Source organism: Ochotona princeps, chromosome 9 (genome assembly GCF_030435755.1).
Source record: "Ochotona princeps isolate mOchPri1 chromosome 9, mOchPri1.hap1, whole genome shotgun sequence".
In the NCBI taxonomy this organism is placed as follows: Eukaryota; Metazoa; Chordata; class Mammalia; order Lagomorpha; family Ochotonidae; genus Ochotona; species Ochotona princeps.
In genome coordinates, this window is record NC_080840.1 from 16,965,710 (window position 1) to 16,985,233 (window position 19,524).

The 19,524-nt window shown below is 38.7% G+C and overlaps 1 protein-coding gene across 1 annotated transcript in view; it reads right to left on the reverse strand.

Annotated features, from left to right (window-relative positions):
- Nucleotides 1–19,524, reverse strand: part of COL14A1 (collagen type XIV alpha 1 chain) — a 195,953-nt gene that overhangs the window by 127,218 nt on the left and 49,211 nt on the right. The window contains exons 6-10 of the mRNA XM_004580703.4: nt 12,833–12,988; nt 11,798–11,917; nt 10,478–10,642; nt 5,044–5,205; nt 876–1,027 (exon numbers count right to left, since the gene is read on the reverse strand). Of these exons, the coding sequence (XP_004580760.2) occupies nt 876–1,027; nt 5,044–5,205; nt 10,478–10,642; nt 11,798–11,917; nt 12,833–12,988 (755 nt within the window). The remainder of the gene's footprint in view (nt 1–875; nt 1,028–5,043; nt 5,206–10,477; nt 10,643–11,797; nt 11,918–12,832; nt 12,989–19,524) is intronic.

A 19,524-nucleotide genomic window follows, 5' to 3' on the forward strand; every position in this document is an offset into this window, starting at 1 on the left:
TTATCCCATTAATAACAATAGAAGCAGTATTTTTCCATGGAGGTTTGGGAAGCACTATAAAAATGATTGTTACAGAAAGATAGAAGCGTTGGAATCACCCTCACTTACTTTGTCTGGGTCCAAAAGATTTAAAAGTCTCTGATCCACTTCTCTAACACTTTACTAAAAAACAAACCATAAATCTTTCTATAATAGAGAAGAAAATTGTGAAACATGCTGAGGTCAATCAGAGGTTAGAATAACAAAATTAAGGGGATTCCATCGTGTTCTCATACATTCTCTGTGAAAAGCTGTATCAAAGGTAGGAACTGGGTGGAATCCAGTCATCTGGCAATAGGATTTCTCTTCTGTGTTGGCCAAACCATGAAAAATGTTGGCCACACCATCACCTTATTATGGCTCTTCCATTACATTAATCTCTCCAACTGTCCAGGAAACTCCAAGCCCTGGAGAACTCCAGTGCATTTATAGGACCACACCATTTGGAACACACAGACTTCAGTTAAGCAGAAAGCTCAGACCACTCCCAAGTAGAAAGAATGCAAAACTAGCAAAAGAGAGCCTGGCCAGTAACTCGTTAAGGAGACCTTTGGCTTCAGAGCTCATTAATTATAAACAGCAAATGGGTCATGTTAGAAATGTCTATTGGGCAGTTCTGAGGGTTTTTTGATGTAGACATGAGAGGAGCTGTAGTAACCACAACCTGGAGAGTTCAGAGAACTATATGGACACGTGGAAATGTATTTCAGTCAAGCCATGTAAAATATTGTTGACAGAACAATCTCTTTATGTATACATTTCCATCTTGTTCTCTCTACTGTGGAAGATGTGACAGAATGAAAAGAATGGTTTGAAATACTGTGGCTCCTTCTTACCTCCTCTGGTTTTCCACCCCTGGTAGGATAATACACAACCCTGTATCTTTGCACTTTTCCTGGGGCATGAGTCCAGTTAACCATAAAGCTGCTGGCAGTCACTTCAGAAGTAATCAACTCTGTAGGTGGCCCAATGGTGGTAAGCGCTGAGGCTAAATTAAGGAAACACATCAAATAAATCTCTTTCCCAAAGTTATTTCTTATGAACCTAAGATATTCCAGTTGTCAAAAGGGACTACCAGTTATTAGCTGTCTTTAATATTTTTATATTTAGAGAAGTTCATTCGCTTACTCATTCTCACCTTTGTTCACACAAATCCTTGCTTGGATATTAAGTGTCAGGCAGATTCTGAGGCTATAAACTTAGGTAGGACACAGATCAACTCCAGGAAACTTTCTTCAATTGCAGATAAGCTTAGTGAACACTTAAAGCAACACTAATTTGGCATCTGTGTATGGTAATCTACTGAGATCTTTTTTAAGTCTCATATGATTTCAATGGTTACTATCACTGTTCATATTCTATAGAGGAAAGAACAGTAGAAAAAAATCTAAAACAGAGCCTGTATTGTGTAAAATAATAATGACAATAAAAAATAGAAGAGAATAAAGACAAAAATAAAACAGAAACATCCAAAAGAAAGATAAATTGAGTTGTTTCTTAGAGCTCAAGATAAAGAAAGGAGGATAATCAGAAGAATAATGGAGAAAGAGGAAGAGGTTGGAGGAGCAAAGCCCTAATCTGAAAAAATAAAACAGAAACAACAGAAAATGCAAAAATTACCCATACATCAAGAAAGAGAAGGTATCATTGAACTTGCATTAATAAAAGGATTAGTAACAATGATAGGAGGAAGTCACACACTCATTCTGCAAGTTCAATGAAAAAGGTAAATTCATTGTAAAAGACAACAGATTTATATGACCTGAAGAGAAATCAAGCAAACAACTCTGTGAAGAATGGGCAAAGGAAACGAACAAACATTTTCCAGAAGAACAAATTCAAAAGACTGACAGACATACAAAAAATCATCAGGGGCCCAGCACAGTGGCCTAGAGGCTAAAGTCCTCGCCTTGAATGTGCCAGGATCCCATATGGGTGCTGGGTGCCGGTTTTAATCCCAGCAGCTCCACTTCCCATCCAGCTCCCTGCTTGTGGCCTGGGAAAGCAGTTGAGGCTGGCTCAATGCCTTGGGACACTGCATTTGCATGGGAGGACCTGGAGAAAGTTCCTGGCTCCTTGCTTCAGATCAGCACAGCACCGGCCGTTGCGTTCACTTGGGGAGTGAATCATTGGACAGAAGATCGTCCTCTCTGTCTCTCTTCCTCTCTGTATATCTGACTTTGCAATAAAAATACATACATACTTCAAAAATTATCAGGCTCTGTAGCTACTAGTACAATACAAATAAAAACCACATTGAGGTTCCATCTAACTCCAGTGAGATTGGCCTACTCAGAAATCTACTAACAACACCTGTTGCATTAATGTGGGAAGAAAGGTAACCTCCTTTAGTTGGTGGGAGTGTAGGCTAGTACAGCCACTACAGAAATCAGTGTGGAGAGTGTTGAGGCAAAAGAAAATTGATCTACCATATAATCCAGCTATCCCATTCCTGCAAATATGTTCAAAGGAAACAAAATCTGCATATAAGAAAATGATTTGTAATGCTATATTTACAGCAGCATAATCTACAATAGCGAAGATATGGAAACAACCACATACCTGTCAGAAGAGGAACGGATAAAGGAACTGTGGTACATCTACTCTATGGAATATACTACTCAGCCATTAAAAAGAATGAAATTTACATTTACAACCAAATGATCCTAAGTAGAGACAGTGATACTTAATGAAATAAGCCGATCTCAAAAGAACAAGTATCATATGTTCTCTCTGATATGATATAACCTTTATGCAAAATCAAGATCCACACATATAGCGGTAAAAATACATGTAGATAGTAGATACAGTCAAGTAGAGGAATTGCATAATAGAAACCACCATATCGAGAAGTGAGGATACATTGCAGTATGCATCTCTACTTCTGAATAAAAGAAGGATTCCCAATGAAACTGTTAAATGTATCCTGACAGTAGGATGCCGGACTGTCATTTTCTGCACTCATATTTGTTATTGGAACACTTACAGGGAAGAATGATGGACTTGTTACTGTCGAAGGACTAAAGTATTGCTGTAAGATAGGGAAAATCAGTGGGGGGATAGTGAAGGTAGGAGAGGAAATCCATGAGCCTAAGAACTGTATCATGAGAAATAAAAATTTTTAAAAAATCATCATAAAGCAAAGTTTTCCCCCACAATGGAGAGTAAGGCAGCAATATTCATTCTATACAGTTTTATTCAGTATGTGCTAGAAATCCTATACTATGTGATAAGCAAAACAAGGAATATAAGGCACAGAGATTAAACAGCAATGAAGCAAGCCATCCTATTTGCATATGATGTGATTTTCTACAAACAAAATCTCAAATTACTAGTTTAAGTAGTGAGTTTAGGTAAAATCACAGTACACAAGCAATGAACATATATGCACTGTAATTAAAATACAACACAATGAAACTATTTCAAAATAAAATTAGGTAAGTATGAATTCATAAAACTTGTATAAGAGTTGTATCATGAGAACTTAAAATGCTGATGAAAAATCAAATAAGGATCTAAATCAGCAAAGAGATCCACTGTGTTCATGGACTGGGGAAATCAACATGGTAAAAATCAGTTCTCTTCAACTTTGTATTTCACACTCTATGTAATGCAATCCCTACTGAATTCCAACAAATTCTTATTTTCTGAAAATAAAGATTTTTTCTAACACTTACCAAAAAAGTAAGGGAACTAGAAGAGCAAAATCAATCTAAAAGCAACGATCAAATGAGAGAACTCAAGTCTACCCAATTTTGAGATTTACTATGAAGCTACAATAAATCAAAATGGCATGATATTGAAGAAAACCAGATACACAGGCCCGATAAAACAAAATAGAAAACCAGAACTAAACTCACACAATTAAGCCCAATACTTGACAATAAAAAAAAATACAAATTTGAAGAAAAGACATGAGCAGACATTTCACACAACAGGATATACAAATATAAAAGAAGCATGTGAAAAAAATACCAATGTAATTCATCACATATGAAATGAAAAATTAAAGACACAATGTTAAAAAAGTTAAAAACCTCAAAATGATATCTAACCATATGTCAATCAAAATGACTAAAACAAAAACACCTGTATACCAACAAATGATGGCAACAGATGGAAACTGAATTATTCACAACATCATTAATAGGAATACATAATGTTATAACTTTGCTGAGAAATAATTTGGCAGTTTCTTAATGAAAACCAAATTAAACACGCGACGAAGATATGATCCAACCACTGTAATCCTGGGCATTATTCCAGGGTAATGAGAACGTTTGTTCATATAAGAACTCACAGAAGCTTTATGCATAATGGCCCAAAATTTGAAACAACAGGAATGCACTTCAATAAGTGAGTGGTTAAACAACTTGTGTCACACCCACACCATGGAACATGATACATGCAAGACTTCGAATGCATCTCCAGGAAATTTATCTCGCATATAAAGCCAATCACTAAAAGTGATATAATTCCATTCTCATAATATATTTTAAACAACAACAAAAAGATGGAAAGCAGATTAGTGATTTCCGGGGTTTAGGGAGAAGGTGAAGGAGGAATATCAGCAGGAATGACTATCCAAAGGCAATGATGAGGGGTTTTTGTAGGATGGAAATGTTTCATATCTTGGCTACAGCAAGTTCCGAGTCACAATACTGTGACACAGTTTTGCAAGATATTACTGTACGGGCAACATCTAGTAAGCCTAGTAAGAGCATACTGGCTCTAACTTATTTCTTACAACTGTATATAAATATATCACAAAATCAACTAAAATTTTAAGAGTAATGGCCTACATGTAATTCAATTGAAGTAACACCATTTCAAGAATCCACATCTCACCCCAAAAGGTCTGCCAATGAACTCCTTTTTCCACTTGGATGACTCAGATCTTAGGAGAAAAAGGAGCCTTTAGAAAGCCGTGGTGCATGGGAGTAGGAACATCCCTAGTGCGCAACGGGGCCACACCCACCAGGCTGCTGCCTGTCACATGTTCACCTTTGATCTCTCGGTCCTGTTCTTCCACCCTGGAGCACACCGTCCTCGTTAGACTCTCCACCACGGTGTGCATCAGGTCGAATTCCGCCACGTTGTACACGTGAGTGCTGTCTGGTTCAGAGGCGATCTCTTGCAGTTCGTTCACATCCGCGTTTTTCACCCCTGGTGTTGAAAAGCGCAAGCAGGATGGTCACATTCAGACCTCACCAGGAAGAGCACCTGCAGGGGGCTCGACCCAACCCACCCCGTTTCCACTGCACCCCAAGCTTCTGCTGCCTGCCTAGATTTCCAATGCGGAGTTCAAATATAAACAATGAAATTTTATTTTACAAAGGCATGTATGAAACACATCAATGAAATGAAAACTACAGTTACGTCTTCTATTACGTAACAACAGTTCTGATTTTTAACAAGTTAAGCAAATAAATATAAAATAGAACAAAAAGGAAACATCAAGAATATGCAGCAGGAACAAAGCCCAAGCCACTGTGGGCCTGCATCGGAATCAGTGGCCCTCGGGCCTCCCAGCTCAGAGGCTGCTTCAGTTGCCCTCTCTCTCCTACCAACAGACATGTCAGTCTAGCATTTTGTCAAACACACCTGCTAATTGAAAGAGATGCGTTTCAAATCAGATTGCTTGGAGCAAGATTGCTTACATTTTTATTGGATTATAGCGTAGAGAGACAGCAACAAGCAGCCAGAGAACTTCCCTCTGCTGATTTATTCCCCCCAACTACCCACGACAGCTGGGGCAGGATCAACTCCAAGAACTAGGAGCGCATCCGTGTCTGCCATGTGGGTGGCAAGGGTCCAAGCACTTGTGCCATTGGAGCATTAAGCAGGAAGCTATCAGAACCAAAGCTGGGGCTCAAACCCAAATCATCTGTTACAGAACAGGCGTGTCTCAAGCAGAGTCTTAAGCAATTGCCAAATACACCAATTGCTTTTTAAATGTTGGCTTCAGGGCCTGGCGCGGTAGCCTAGAAGCTAAATACTTGCCTTGCACATGCCGGAATCCCATAAGGGCGCTGGTTCTAATCCCTGAAGCCCAGCTCCCTGTTTGTGGCCTAGCAAACTGGTTGAGGACTGCCAAACGTCTTGGGATCCTGAACCCGCGTGGGAGACCCAGAAGAGTTCCCGGCTCCTGACTTCAGATTGGCTCAGTTCTAGCAAGTTGTGACCACTTGGGCAGTGAATCAATGGACAGAAGATCTTCCTCTCTGTCTCTCCTCCTCTCTGTATATCTGACTTTGCAGTAAAAATAAACAATTTTTTTAAAGTTGGCTTCAGAAATCTGTAAAAGATTAAATACTGGGTCTGGCACAGTAGCCTAGTGGCTGGATCCTCGCCTTGCATGTGCCAGGATCCCATCTGGATGCAGATTCAAATTCCAGGTGCTCCACTTTCCTTCCAGCTCCCTGCCAGTGGCCTAGGAAAGAAGTTGAGGACAGCCCAAAGCCTTGGGATTGTGCACCCACGTGGGAGACCCAGAGGAAGCTCCTGGCTTCGGACTGGCACAGCTCCAGCCCTTGCAAGTGTTTGGGGAATGAGCCACTGGATGGAGGATCTTTCTTTCCATAAATCTTCCATTCAAATAAAAATAAACATACCTGTAAAAATTAAACATTCCTTTTTCTCTGTACGTCTTGATAGGATGACTTGATAAAGCTAAGTTCTTCAATGAACATGTCAGGAGCCATCATAATCAGTATTCTATCAACAACTCAGCTTTGCGTTTCAATCAGATGAACTTACTTAAATTGAGAGAAGCAAGACATTCTCTCTCTCTCTCTCTCTCTCTCTCTCTCTCTCACACACACACACACACACACACACATCTTATACCATTAATCCAAAGAAAGTTTAGAAAAAAATTTTAACATATTGAAATATAGTTTTTGTCAAACAAGCACCTCAATTCTAATGCATGCAAGGAGGTGCTGGTCCTTGCACAGGACCTAAGAAATTCCATCGCTACAGCTCATGCATGGTGCTGGGTGTCTGAAATAGAGCAACAAGCAGAGCAAACGGCCAACCATGGGTGCCAAAAGCTAGTGTGCTTCTCAGGCTCCAAGCACTGTAGTAAGAATTTTACACACATTTTACATACATTTAATCCTCGTGGCCAACACTATGAGCTTGACACTGTTGTTTCTGCCACTTTACAGAGGAGTAAACTTGCAGAGAGGTTAATAAACTGGCTCAAGGATGGTCAGTTACTCGGTGTGTAGCTGTGATTATCCTATATCCGGTTGCCTCTTACAAGACTGTACATTAAAATATGTCAATATTTACCAATGAAATCAGATTACAAAAGAGAGGCCAAAGGCAAAGTAGATTTCCCTTTTCCAAGCCTGAGCAAACAAGGAGGATTTAACAAAAATTGTTTCATTTCAATCATCTGAGGGTATGAAAAGGAGGTACTATAGAAGGAAGAGAGATTGCCTGGGGCCACAGGAATTACTTCTTAAAAGCCAGTTAATTTAACTTCCAACCTCAACTTACTGAGTAACAAAGCATTAGTTGTCTTTGAAATGTTTGCTTTAGAAAGTTATAAGATAGTAAATGTGGCCGATTTTTCAGGTTATTTCCAGCGAAAAAGCCAAATCATTTCTCAAAGAATTCACTTAAACTTTTGTTTAAATCCATTCATTATTAAAAAGAGCAGAGCAAAGCGGGGAAACATACAAGTTAATCTCTCCAGTCACTTAAACTTTCTACAGACATTTCCTTTTTGAATAAAAAAATAAAAATAACAGAATCCACTGCTTCTTGCCTGAAGGACTTGTACACTGGCATCTAAAACACACATCTGAAGCAAGTTAACACTGAGGGCATGCTGTGGCAGAAACCTTCATGTCCCTGCTTCTTCATGGCTCTCACTCATGTCAGAGTATTCTAGGAAACAGTCCCAAATCAATCTAAATATCTCTCTTCCTTCCTCCCTCCCTTCCTCCCCTAATCCTTGCTCTCTCCATCTCTCCCGATTTCTCCCTGTCTCCCTCTCCCCATCTTTCTTTCATTCCCTCTTCTCCCATCACTCATATTCTCTTCCTTCCAAATAGAACGGTTTAGCTGTTGCAACTGCATGGAAATAAACAAACACCACCACTTTGAAGGATTTGGTAAGGATTTTGCCTGACTCATCTTTGTATCCTTCCGCCCAACACAATGCTTGGCACACAGTATATAAACATATAGTTGGACAATGCCTCCTGTAGAGTACATACAGAGTAGCGAAACTAGGAGTGGGTCAGAGGAATCCCCCATTGGCAGCTCTGAAAGCTGTGCTGTTAAACCACAGGGTAAGAAATGCTGAAGTCAAGCCAATGTGACCGAGGTTCCCAGAGGAGTTCAGATTCAACAGTGAAATGAGCATATGGTTAAAATCATTTAGTTTACTGTATATTTAGGTTCCAGGGGTCTTCTGGTAAACATGGCAAATATTTATCAGTCAGCTTTCAGCTTTGATTTGTAGTGTTTGCCAATTTATTTTTAGTATATATAACCCACTCTGACATTTTAAACTACCAATGTGAGGTCAAGGACACAGATGTGGGAAGAAATGTGCAAACTTGGCCCTGGCCATCTGTTATGAGCAGGATCCTGCACATCAGTAAGATGCCATATGGACCTCCCAAACACACACACACACACACAATTAACAAGGTGATAATTTACCAAAGTGTGAACAGAACATCATTTTCCACCCTGCATTTCTTTGTCTTCTATTCTATGAAACATGCCTCAGTAATAACTATATAACATAATACATTTGACTAGCAATAATGTATGCCACTCGCAGGTCTGAATTAGAAACACTTTGAAATTTAATATTAAGAATTTTAGTTCATGAATTTTTTAGTTCATAATTAGTTCATAAATTCTCTAAACTATTCAACAACTGGAATTGAATACTCATTGGAAACCTGGCACGTGATGAGCATGAACTGCTCAGAGAAGCTGCGAGAATAAAGAGAAAGAGATGGAAGAACACATAGTAAGATCTTCCAATAGGTTTACCAGCAGCTCTCAACCCTGAAGAACATTTTTTTCAAGTACAGAACTGGATATTCCAGATTCCCAGGGCCCTTCTCCTTGGATATTCCAATTTCACATGACAGTAGCAGGACCTCGGAATCTGTACTTTTTCTATGGGCACCAGCATGTGCCTCCCATGTGGCATGTGATTCCAACAAGGACAGTGTATTCTCCTGATGGATAAAAAGTCTCATAGGCAGTTTACAAACACAGGACTGCACACCATTATTGATAAATTACAGAAAGAAATGCATGTAAGGGACTAAAGACTGATAGCAAATAAAATAATGCAATACACATAACAATGAAAACGGACCATGTTGTAGTGTTCTATGGGAATCAGATTTTTTCTTGACATTCTGTTTATCTCTTACCAAGCAGGTTTTCCTATTCCTTAAGAAAATATAAAAATGTATCTAAGAGCAAAGTTGCATGATGTAAATATTTTGCATTTATTCTAATATGTGTTACATACCTACTTATATATCTTTATCCACAAGAATGATAGTTTAAATAAGTTGGGAGGAGGGAATATGGGGAGGGTATAGGGAAAATCCCAGAGGCTATCGAAGTATACCATAAAATTAAAAATAAAATAGAAGAGAGGAACAAAAAGAATGATAGCTTACAGAGTTGGGGTCAAATAAATAAAATACATATCTAGAATTTTATCATTTCTTGAAACACCTTCACGTCCCTAATTCCTTGAAAATACTAAGTTGCTTTACTCCTGTATGATCAGAAAATATATAGCTATACAGTGAGGCTAAGGAAAAAACACCATTATTACTTAAATGGTAAACAGTTATATATGTGACACACAGTAATATACGTAAATGCAGTTAAACATATAAACAGTTATGCATGTAAACGCACAGTTAGCATCATTCCTTTTAAATTTTAACCTGACGAAGCTAGGCTCAGATCACAATGCTGGCTGCAGTGTCGGGACAAAGCGAATGCTCAGTTCTAACTATTCGCTGAGATACACTGTTAGCAACTGTGTTATCTCTGGCTCTACGTGACTGAAGTATGATCATAAAGAATACATGCCTAATCTCTACTTCCAGATCAAAGATGGACTCCCAATGAAACTATTAGCTGTATCTTGACAATGGGAGGCTGGACTCTCTACCATTGTCCATGCCCGCAATGATGAACATGTGACTGTTTATGAAGAGCTTTGCCATAATAATAATATAGGGGAATTTAGTGGGGGAAGGGAACATAGTGAGGGGTGGGGCTTCTCCCTCAATATCCCCCTTTACCTCAGATACAAGAAGGAAACAATATGGACATAATAATCTTACCCACTTCCCTATAGCCCCTCAACCTTTTTACCGTAATTAACTATGTAAAGATTGTCAAAAAAAAAAAAAAAAAGAATACGTGCCTATAGCAAACAGCTCTACTCCGGAATCACGAAGGTTTCTGGATGGTGGAATAATATCATCTTGGGATTTTCCATCTGTGATTAAAATTCCAATTTTGGGTACTCCAGTCCTTGATCCTGCTTGTGGCTTGAAGCTATTTTCAAAAATGTAGTTCAAAGCAAGTCCTAGGATAAAACAAGAAAAAATAAACATTAACCAACCATCTCTAATTAAAAAAAAAAAAAACTTCTAACTGTAAAATGAAACCGCAAGATGGGTAACTTACTGAGCTAAAAGACTTTTTATTAGATGAGAATCTTTATTTCTATAATGACCTTGTATTTGATAAAAATCCATCAGAATACAACTAATTAATGCATCATTACTGAAACTAACATTCATAATGAACACTGGATTCATGTCCAACAGATGTTAATAGATTATATATACACAAAAATCTAAATTTTTCTACTTAGGAATGAAGAATAATTCCCCACCCAAGGAGATACTGTCCCCAAAACTTTTCATCTCTCTCCTTCTCTCTCCCCTTCTCCCCCCGCCACCTCTCTCTCTCCTAATAGTGGAAGAATTATAATTATATTCCTGCATTTTGAGTGTGATGCTTTTCACCACAAAATATAAGAAATGCTGCAATACTGTTACAAGATATGCATTTACATTTAACGACCTTTTCTCTGTGTTAGCAAAAATTTAATCGATCACATCAACACAGCAAAGCATTTTTCAAGATCTCAGTGGTTCACCAGAAGTGTGTAAGACCATCTATATTGTTTGAGTTGAGCATCTATATCGTTACCTACAGAAGTCAATACACAATTTGTGTGAGGTTTAAAATCTGTACAGACTCCTTAAGACTATGCCATGGATAATTATATGTAAATCTCCTTAGTTTCATAAAAAAAATTATGGTGAGTACAAGATCCATATTTTCATGGTAATAAGTAATTACAAAAAAGGGCAAAGAAAATATTTCTATGGAAATAAGGCAAAAATTTGTTTTCATTTCAATGGCAGATTGGCCGGAAAGGAAAACAGAGGAAGATAAATGCACCGACCAACTTTAGACAGTGACTAAGGCTGCTGGCCCCGTGGATTCCTGCATGGTCTAGGCCAACCATGTTTTCCAAGGGTGTTAGATTCATACCATGAAGAAATGAGATACCCACTGTTGAACTCTTAATGCTGAAGTTAGAAGAAGTGCTCCCTAAGAATTGAAGGCACAATTAATATATTCAATCTTTAAAAATGGGAAAGAAAGAAATATACAACTATTGTTGGACAAGCTTATGTTGCTAAAAATGTACACTGTGCAAACATACCTGTGAGGGTATTTCCTCCCTTGTAGGGCAGGTTTCGGACTGCTTCAATCACCTCATCTTTCGTACTGAAGGCGTTCAAGTGCCATTCTATCCGAGGGTCTCCGCTGTACTGTGCAAGACCTGGAAAAGATCAGTAAGAAATCCCACCACAAGTGAGCAGTTCCTCAAAGACTTAATGGGCTCGGGCAAGAAACAAGAATGATGAAGGGACCCTAATATTTGTTTATGGCCCAGCCATGTTCTTACAAAAAGATTTTCTGACATCAGTTAACGAAGTCAGATTGTGTCTAGCTGAGGATAAGCAGAATGCACTGTTGGAAGGCTTCAAAAACCGTGTGAAAATTCAATTAGAAGGTAATGTGCATTTTCCAAGAGATTTAACCCTGTTTACATGTCCTAAACTGTTCTAGAAGTGAGCACCCAATTGGGTACTTGGCATCAAAATAAAGTCTTAATGATGTCTGCAGATAAAAAGCCTAGGTTTGTTTGCTATTGTTTTATTTTCACAGAAATTCTTTTCCTCAACAGTTATTTAAGAGCTAAACTAAAAGACTTTATATAATAAAAGCATATTATTTATTTTTCATAATACTGGCCAAAGATTTAGAACTTCTTTCGTGTTTTGAATTGGCTTGTATTAATTTGGCAAAGAGAATCCTGAACTCTAGAACTATTTCCAATTTTCAATTTCTGTAGTTCAAGATTTTCCTGGACCCAGTTGTTCCTTCTTTTAAAGAAGTACTCTGTGACAAATCCTTAACCCAACTATAACTTTAAACATTGCATTATTATTATCAACAAAGAATATTTTGCTTTTCAGAAAATTAAGTGTATTCAATAATTAATTGGATGCCAGTGTCATAACAAAGGCAAATGGGGATAATTTTTTTTAATTCATACATGGGCTTTGGAGAGCATCAGTATAAATGATTAATACTTCTGAAAGTCACTTTATAAAAGTTTGGAAAAGCCTTTAGAAGCTTTGCAGCTATTTTATATTCACAGCTGACTGTCGCTGCTAGTAAGAGGATGTACCGACTCGTGTCTTCTCTGAGCCCACATTGAATGCTGTCACCAGGTTTTCCAAGAAAAGCCGAACCAGTCTGAAGTTGAATCTTCCAATACTCCACGAACCATCAACCAGGATTACAATGTCAGCAATAGCTGGAGACTCACACACAAATTTCACTTCTGCAAAGCACAAACCAATAAAGCCCATGTGTTACAGCTGGAAGTTTTGAGAGAATGAGGCTATTTTTGCATCTTTCAGAAAATGTAGTGCTAAAAATACAATAAAGCTGCCATTAATACATCCAACTTCTTCTAACCTTTCCCTTAAATGCATTTTCACTAGCAAAAAAAAAAAATTGTAGTAGTCACTGGCATCAAAATCAGAGCTCTGGAAACAGTTAGCAAAAATACTGGCAGGTTCACACCATCCTGGCAAATCAGCCCTCTGCATGTTTTACAAAGCAGTGTCTATCCAAAAACATCCGCATGTGACTGTCACCTGCGGATTCTTTCCAGGAAAGGTCTTAGCAAAGCCGGTGTGGGTCAGGCAGCCTAGATGGGCAGCTGGCCAGGAGGCAGAGAGGCGGCTCTCCTGCGGTGATAAGCCCACGCTACAGGAACTGATAGAAGAGAAACAGGCTTCTCAAATTCAAGGAGAAATCAGGGCCACGTGTTTTACCTAACAAAGCTCCACAGACCTGTGCTCAAGTGGGAGTGGTGTTGGAAAGAAGACCATCGAGAGTCTTCAACGGTCTCCCCATGTTCAAAAACCACTTGTGTCTTCTGTCTATGTATGAGGTTTGCACTAAGGGTCATTTCAGTAACTGATTTTTTTCAAATTTTTTTTTTAAATTTTATGGTACATTTATGTAGAGTCTGGGATCCCTCCCTAAGTTCCCACCCCGTCCACTGACTGATTTTCCCCATAATTAAGACTCAAGAGAAGGACCTCAGTGGTTGCAGCTGTGTCACATAAACTTCACCAATGATGTACCCATGTGCACTGATGCTGGGGGAATGCTGAGGGCACGTGGTTAACTCCCCTCCCCTCAAAGCAGGGAGGATGCCCGATCCACTAGTTCTATTCACATGGAATCCCTTCATGAATACTGGAATAGCAGAAATCAATGCGTGAAAATTGAATATTCTTAGAAAATTTTAAGAGTCTTTCAAAGTGCCACAGGTTTTCTAATGTCTTCAGTAACACTGTTTTATATTCTAGTTTGTACTTGCACAGGGCTGTCATTTGTAGAATTTTGATGCTGCGACTGGAGGTCATAGGTGCATACGTATGCTTCTGGCATCCACTTTAATTTCTTGCAGACCCAAAAACCCTAGTTTTATTTTTACTATTAATATGAAAACACAAAATATCCGGAGTATTATTTATATAATGAAAACCAAAATACAGACATGCTCATAAATCAAATACATTTAGAACTTAAGATGTTTGTACTATTGTGGTTTACATAGGCCATTTCATATAATGTGCCTCTCTATATAACTTACCATAGTTTGCTTAAACGATCTTGGTTTTATTTTTCCAGACAAAAATATTCGAGGGTATACCTAGATGCTTTCACCAGATGGAGACAAACGCATTTGCCAATGAGATAGTACAGTCCTCATTGTGAAAGCTCAACAGTGCATCTTAATTAAACATCCACACATTGCGTTTTCGGCACCAAATTCCTCTTTAAGAACCAAACACCAAGCCATTAGTTTCTGATTTTGCAATCAGCCCTACTGTAACACTAAGGAAAACTCCGAAACAAAACAGGGCAAGGAGGCATGGTATAGAAATTATTTTGGTTTTTGGACATGACCAAGGAAAATCAAAGTCTGATTATACTTTCTTCTTTGGTTTTCATGGAGAAAAGTTACCCTCAGATGGAGACTAGGTTTTTTTTTTTTTCCTTTTGCTCTCTGCCAAAGCTACTGGAAATATTATTTTACTTTTTAGTTTGGAAACAACAAAGAAGGGATCTTAGAAAGGGAATACTTTAAAGGGGAAATGGAACCAGTATTTTTTAAGAAATGATTTTCAGCAAAAATAGTATTTATTAAGTTCATTTAGATAATAAATGACTTGGGGATATAAATTCTAATGAGTAAATATAACATAAATTAACTAAATTAAAAGGCTGAAAACTACAATTTAAACAGTAACTCATTAAAAAATACCTTAAAGAAAATCAAGATAAGTGACAACTTGGAGAAAACATATATAATATTTAAAAGATGAAGCAATTAATGCTGAATGAATATATAAAATATCATGAGTAAACCCATTAGAGGACAGATGATACATATGGCTAATAAATGAATGAGGAAACATTTAAATTAGTGTATGCAGAAATAAAAACTGAGGTCACAGAAGACAGAATTTATATTCATTCAACTGGCCAAGATTAATAAGTCTAACACTATTTATAATTGCCCTGAACACAATGAAATACATAGGCATTCTTAAAAAATAAAGGCATGTACATGATCATTGTACTAAAAATCACAAATTGTATAAGAGCAACAAGGAATTTAAATAGAGAAATGTGCTCTAATCATGGACTACAAGACTCAACATAATGAGATTTTTTATTATTACCAATTTGATCAATAGGTTTGTTATGTTCCCCATATTATCTCGAGTAGGCTTTTGCTTAGGTACATGTTTATTCTTTCTTTAAGATTTATTTATTTTGGGCCCAGTGTGGTGGCCTAGAGGCTAAAATCCTCGCCTTGAACACGCCCCGGGATCCCATATGGGCGCCGGTTTTAATCCTGGCAGCTCCACTTCCCATCCAGCTCCCTGCCTATGGCCTGGGAAAACAGTCGAGGACGGCCCAAAGCCTTGAGACCCTGCACCCTTGTGGGTGACCTGGAAGAAGCTCCTGGCTCCTGGCTCCGGATTGGCACAGCACTGGCCGTTGCAGCCACTTGGGGAGTGAATCATTGGACTGAAGATCTTCCTCCCTGTCTCCTCTCCTCTCTGTATATCTGACTTTGTAATAAAAATAAATAAATGTTTTTTTAAAGATTTATTTATTTTTATTGGAAAGAATTTGTAGAGAAAAGGAAAGACAAAGATCTTCCATGCACTGGTTCACTTTCCAAATGACCACAATGGCTGGAGCCAAGCTGATCTGAGGCCAGGTGCCCTTCCGGGTCCCCACACAGGTGCAAGGTACCAACGCTTTGGGCCATCTTCCACTACTTGCCCACGTCATAAGCAGAGAGTTGGATAGCAAGTGAAGCAGCCAGGATGCAAACTGGGGCCCATATGGGATCCTGGTGCTTGCAAGGGGAGGATGAGCAAATTCTGCATTTGTGTCAGGCCCAGATATATGCTTATTGTAAAATTAGTGAAAAATGCAAATTCTGAAATCACAAGAACCAGAATCTTTGTACCCAACATTTAGAACACCAAATAGCATTAGTAGTACTATTGTGTGGTATTTTAGAGGGCTAGACAGATACACATCAATAAAAATGACAGAAACCGCAAAGATTAATAAAATATTCTCAACTGATTTCAGACGAAAGCATTGTTAGAGATGATGCTGGGAAAACTGGAAGTGCATGAACAACAAAACCATCTCCACCGAAGCCTCATACTTCATACCAAAGTAAATTAAAACTGGACAGTGAACTTTAATGTAAAACACGAAGTTACAACAATGCAGCAAAAACAGCATAAAATCTTTTAAATTTAGCGCAAAGCATTCTTAGAACTGTCTCAGAGTAAAACAGGGCCTGGCACGGTGACCTTGTGGCTAAATTCCTCGCCTGGAACATGCCCCGGGATCCCATATGGGCGCTGGTTCTAATCCCGGCAGCTTCACTTCCCATCCAGCTCCCTGCCTGTGGCCTGGGAGAGCAGTCGAGGACGGCCCAAAGCCTTGGGACCCTGCACCCACGTGGGTGACCTGGAAAAAGTTCCTGGCCTTTGACTCTGGATCGGCACAGCACCAGCCGTTGCGGCTCACTTGGGGAGCGAATCATCAGATGGAAGATGTTCCTCTCTCTCTCCTCCTCTCTGTAAATCTGACTTTGCAATAAAAATAAATATTTAAAAAAAGAAAGTAAAACATAAAAGAAAAAAGTTAAACATAAAATGAAAAGTTGATAAACTGGACCTCATAAAATAAAATATTTTTGCTGTGCAAAACCTCATATAACGAAGATAAAAAGACAAGCTATGGACCAGTACAAATATTTATCAGCTGTATCTCCAACAAAAGGCTAATATAAAGAATATATAAAGAGCTTCATAATAAAAAATCAAATTAGAAAATGAGCAAGACATATAAACAGATCTTTTAACTAAGAAGACAGACAGCTAACAAATAAAACACATAAAAACATATCCAAACATCATGAGCCACCAGGGAAATTAAACCCACAAGGAGACAGCTCAATACTGCTGTAAGAAAAACTAAAACAGCAAGAATTGGTAAATATGTGTAGAAATGGATTCATTCTTACATTGCTGGTAGAATCAGGGCAGGCAAGCTGGGTGACCTGGTCAGCAGTGGACCTCCTGAATGGCATGAGTGCCTCTGGAAGCCTCGAGCTCAGGGATATGTCATAGGCATGTAGTCTGAGCACAGAAAACAGGATGCAAGACCACCTTTGGGAGTGACTTCAGAGAAAGGATGCAGGACATAACCAGCCCATGAAAGGTAAGACAATTGGCTTCCCCAATCCAACAGAAGACATCAAGTACCTCCTAAAGGGTGTAAAGAACAGCAGTGGCACCACACTTCAGGCCAAGTTCTACAAAGAGCATCTAGGCCTGTAGATAAGGAAGCCAACAATATCCTAGAGAAATCATGATGATGTTGGGGACACCACCACAACCACTGAAAGGGAAGATTCCAGCCAACTTCAAAAATCCACTGGATGAGGGTAGGAATTGAAACAACTGTGCAGCAACCTTAAAGCTGTAGGCTGCACCTCCCCAACAGTATGTCAATCTTAACCATCTTCCACTGAAGTAAAACCACGCCAACAAAGGCCCCTGAGATGCCATGAAGAAAGGACCTCTGGGGCCTGGCACAATAGACTAGTGGCTAAAGTCTTCACCTTGCATGTGTCAGGATCCTATATAGGTGCCAATTCATATCCCTGCTGCTCTATTTCCCTTCCAGATTTCTACTTGTGGCCTAAGAAAGCAGTCGAGGACAGCCTAAACCCTTGGGACCCTGTACACTCATGGGAGACCAGGAAGAATCTCCTGGCTCCTTGATTCGGATCAACTCAGCACTGACCATTGCAGATGGAACCAGAAGATGAAAGATCTTTCTGTCTGCAAATCTGACGCTCCAATAAGAACAAACCTTTAAAAAAAAGAGAGAGACAACCTCTGTCCCCCGGCACTAACGCAGTATAACAGGGAGTGATCACTCTCCTGACCCTCCGACACACATTTCTCTCCCCCCGATCTACCCCGACCCTCTCCATCTCAACCATTGGCCCACAATCCCCTCACCTCCATAATGAACATTACAAATTTTTTAATATTGTAAAAATAACTTCCATAAAAATGTACTCATGTGTAGTCCTGCAAAGAGAACAGGCACACACATATTTCCCCACAGCCAAACCAACAGTGAGTTTGTCTTTTATTATCTGCAACAAGTATCGTGTATTTTGAGACAGTGTGTATCTACTCTATTGTACATTAATAATAAAATTAATACTTCTCTTACTGTTTTTAGAGGTTTGGGAGAGAACTATGGCGCCAAGGACTAGTGATTCCAACTGGGCAAGCAGGAAGAAAGGAAGCATCGTTCTTCAAAGCCACAGCAGGGCATCATCATGGGGATCTGCATACACGGATACTCTGAATGCACAAGCATACACATGTGACCAAACTGTAAAGACTTAGCTGTGTTCATAGCTGGGCAGATGCAAGCCCTGTGCTCACACACTTAGACACAAATACACAAAGAAGTGCACGCAAAAGTTTGGTATTATGAATAAAACAGTAGATTACATCAATATGAGTATCCTAGGAAGACGGTGATCTATGGTTTTGTAAAACGTAAGTATTGAGGAAAACTGGGTAAAAAGCATGCAGGATTTCTGCTATTCCTGATAACTTCATGTGATCCAACACTCCCCTCAAAAGTCAACCAAAAAGCATAAAGAATAAAAAGTAGAAAGTCTAATAATACCAAGCATGGGAAAAGAGATTTTCAGGATTTCTCATACCTTGCTGGCAAAATGCAAATTATTGTAAATTCTTGGCAACATATTGTTGGAATTTTTCATTAAAGTTGGTGACTTAGGAGAAGGAGAACTTAGGGAGGGAAATGGGAAATCTCAGAGCCTATGGAACTGTATCATGAAACAAAATAAATAAAATATAAAAGTTGACAATAAAAGAACTTGAAAAACAGCACTACTCATGACAACAAAAAGGCAGAAATAATCAAACATCTGTCCATATGACAATGAACAAGAAACTTTGACACAAAACAAAATACTGTACAAGAGTAAAAATAAGTGCAGCAATGAAATGCAGGAACTCAAATGAATCCTCAACATACTGAAATTTGATGGGTAGAAATACCTGATGAACACATTTGTTCAAAAGTGTCGCATACACTTAGCAAGATCTTGAAGAAGTAAAAATGAAAAATACAAAGACACTTTTTATAAATGTCTATAGTTGCCAAGACCAATGTACAAAGAAAATCAAAGCCGTGACA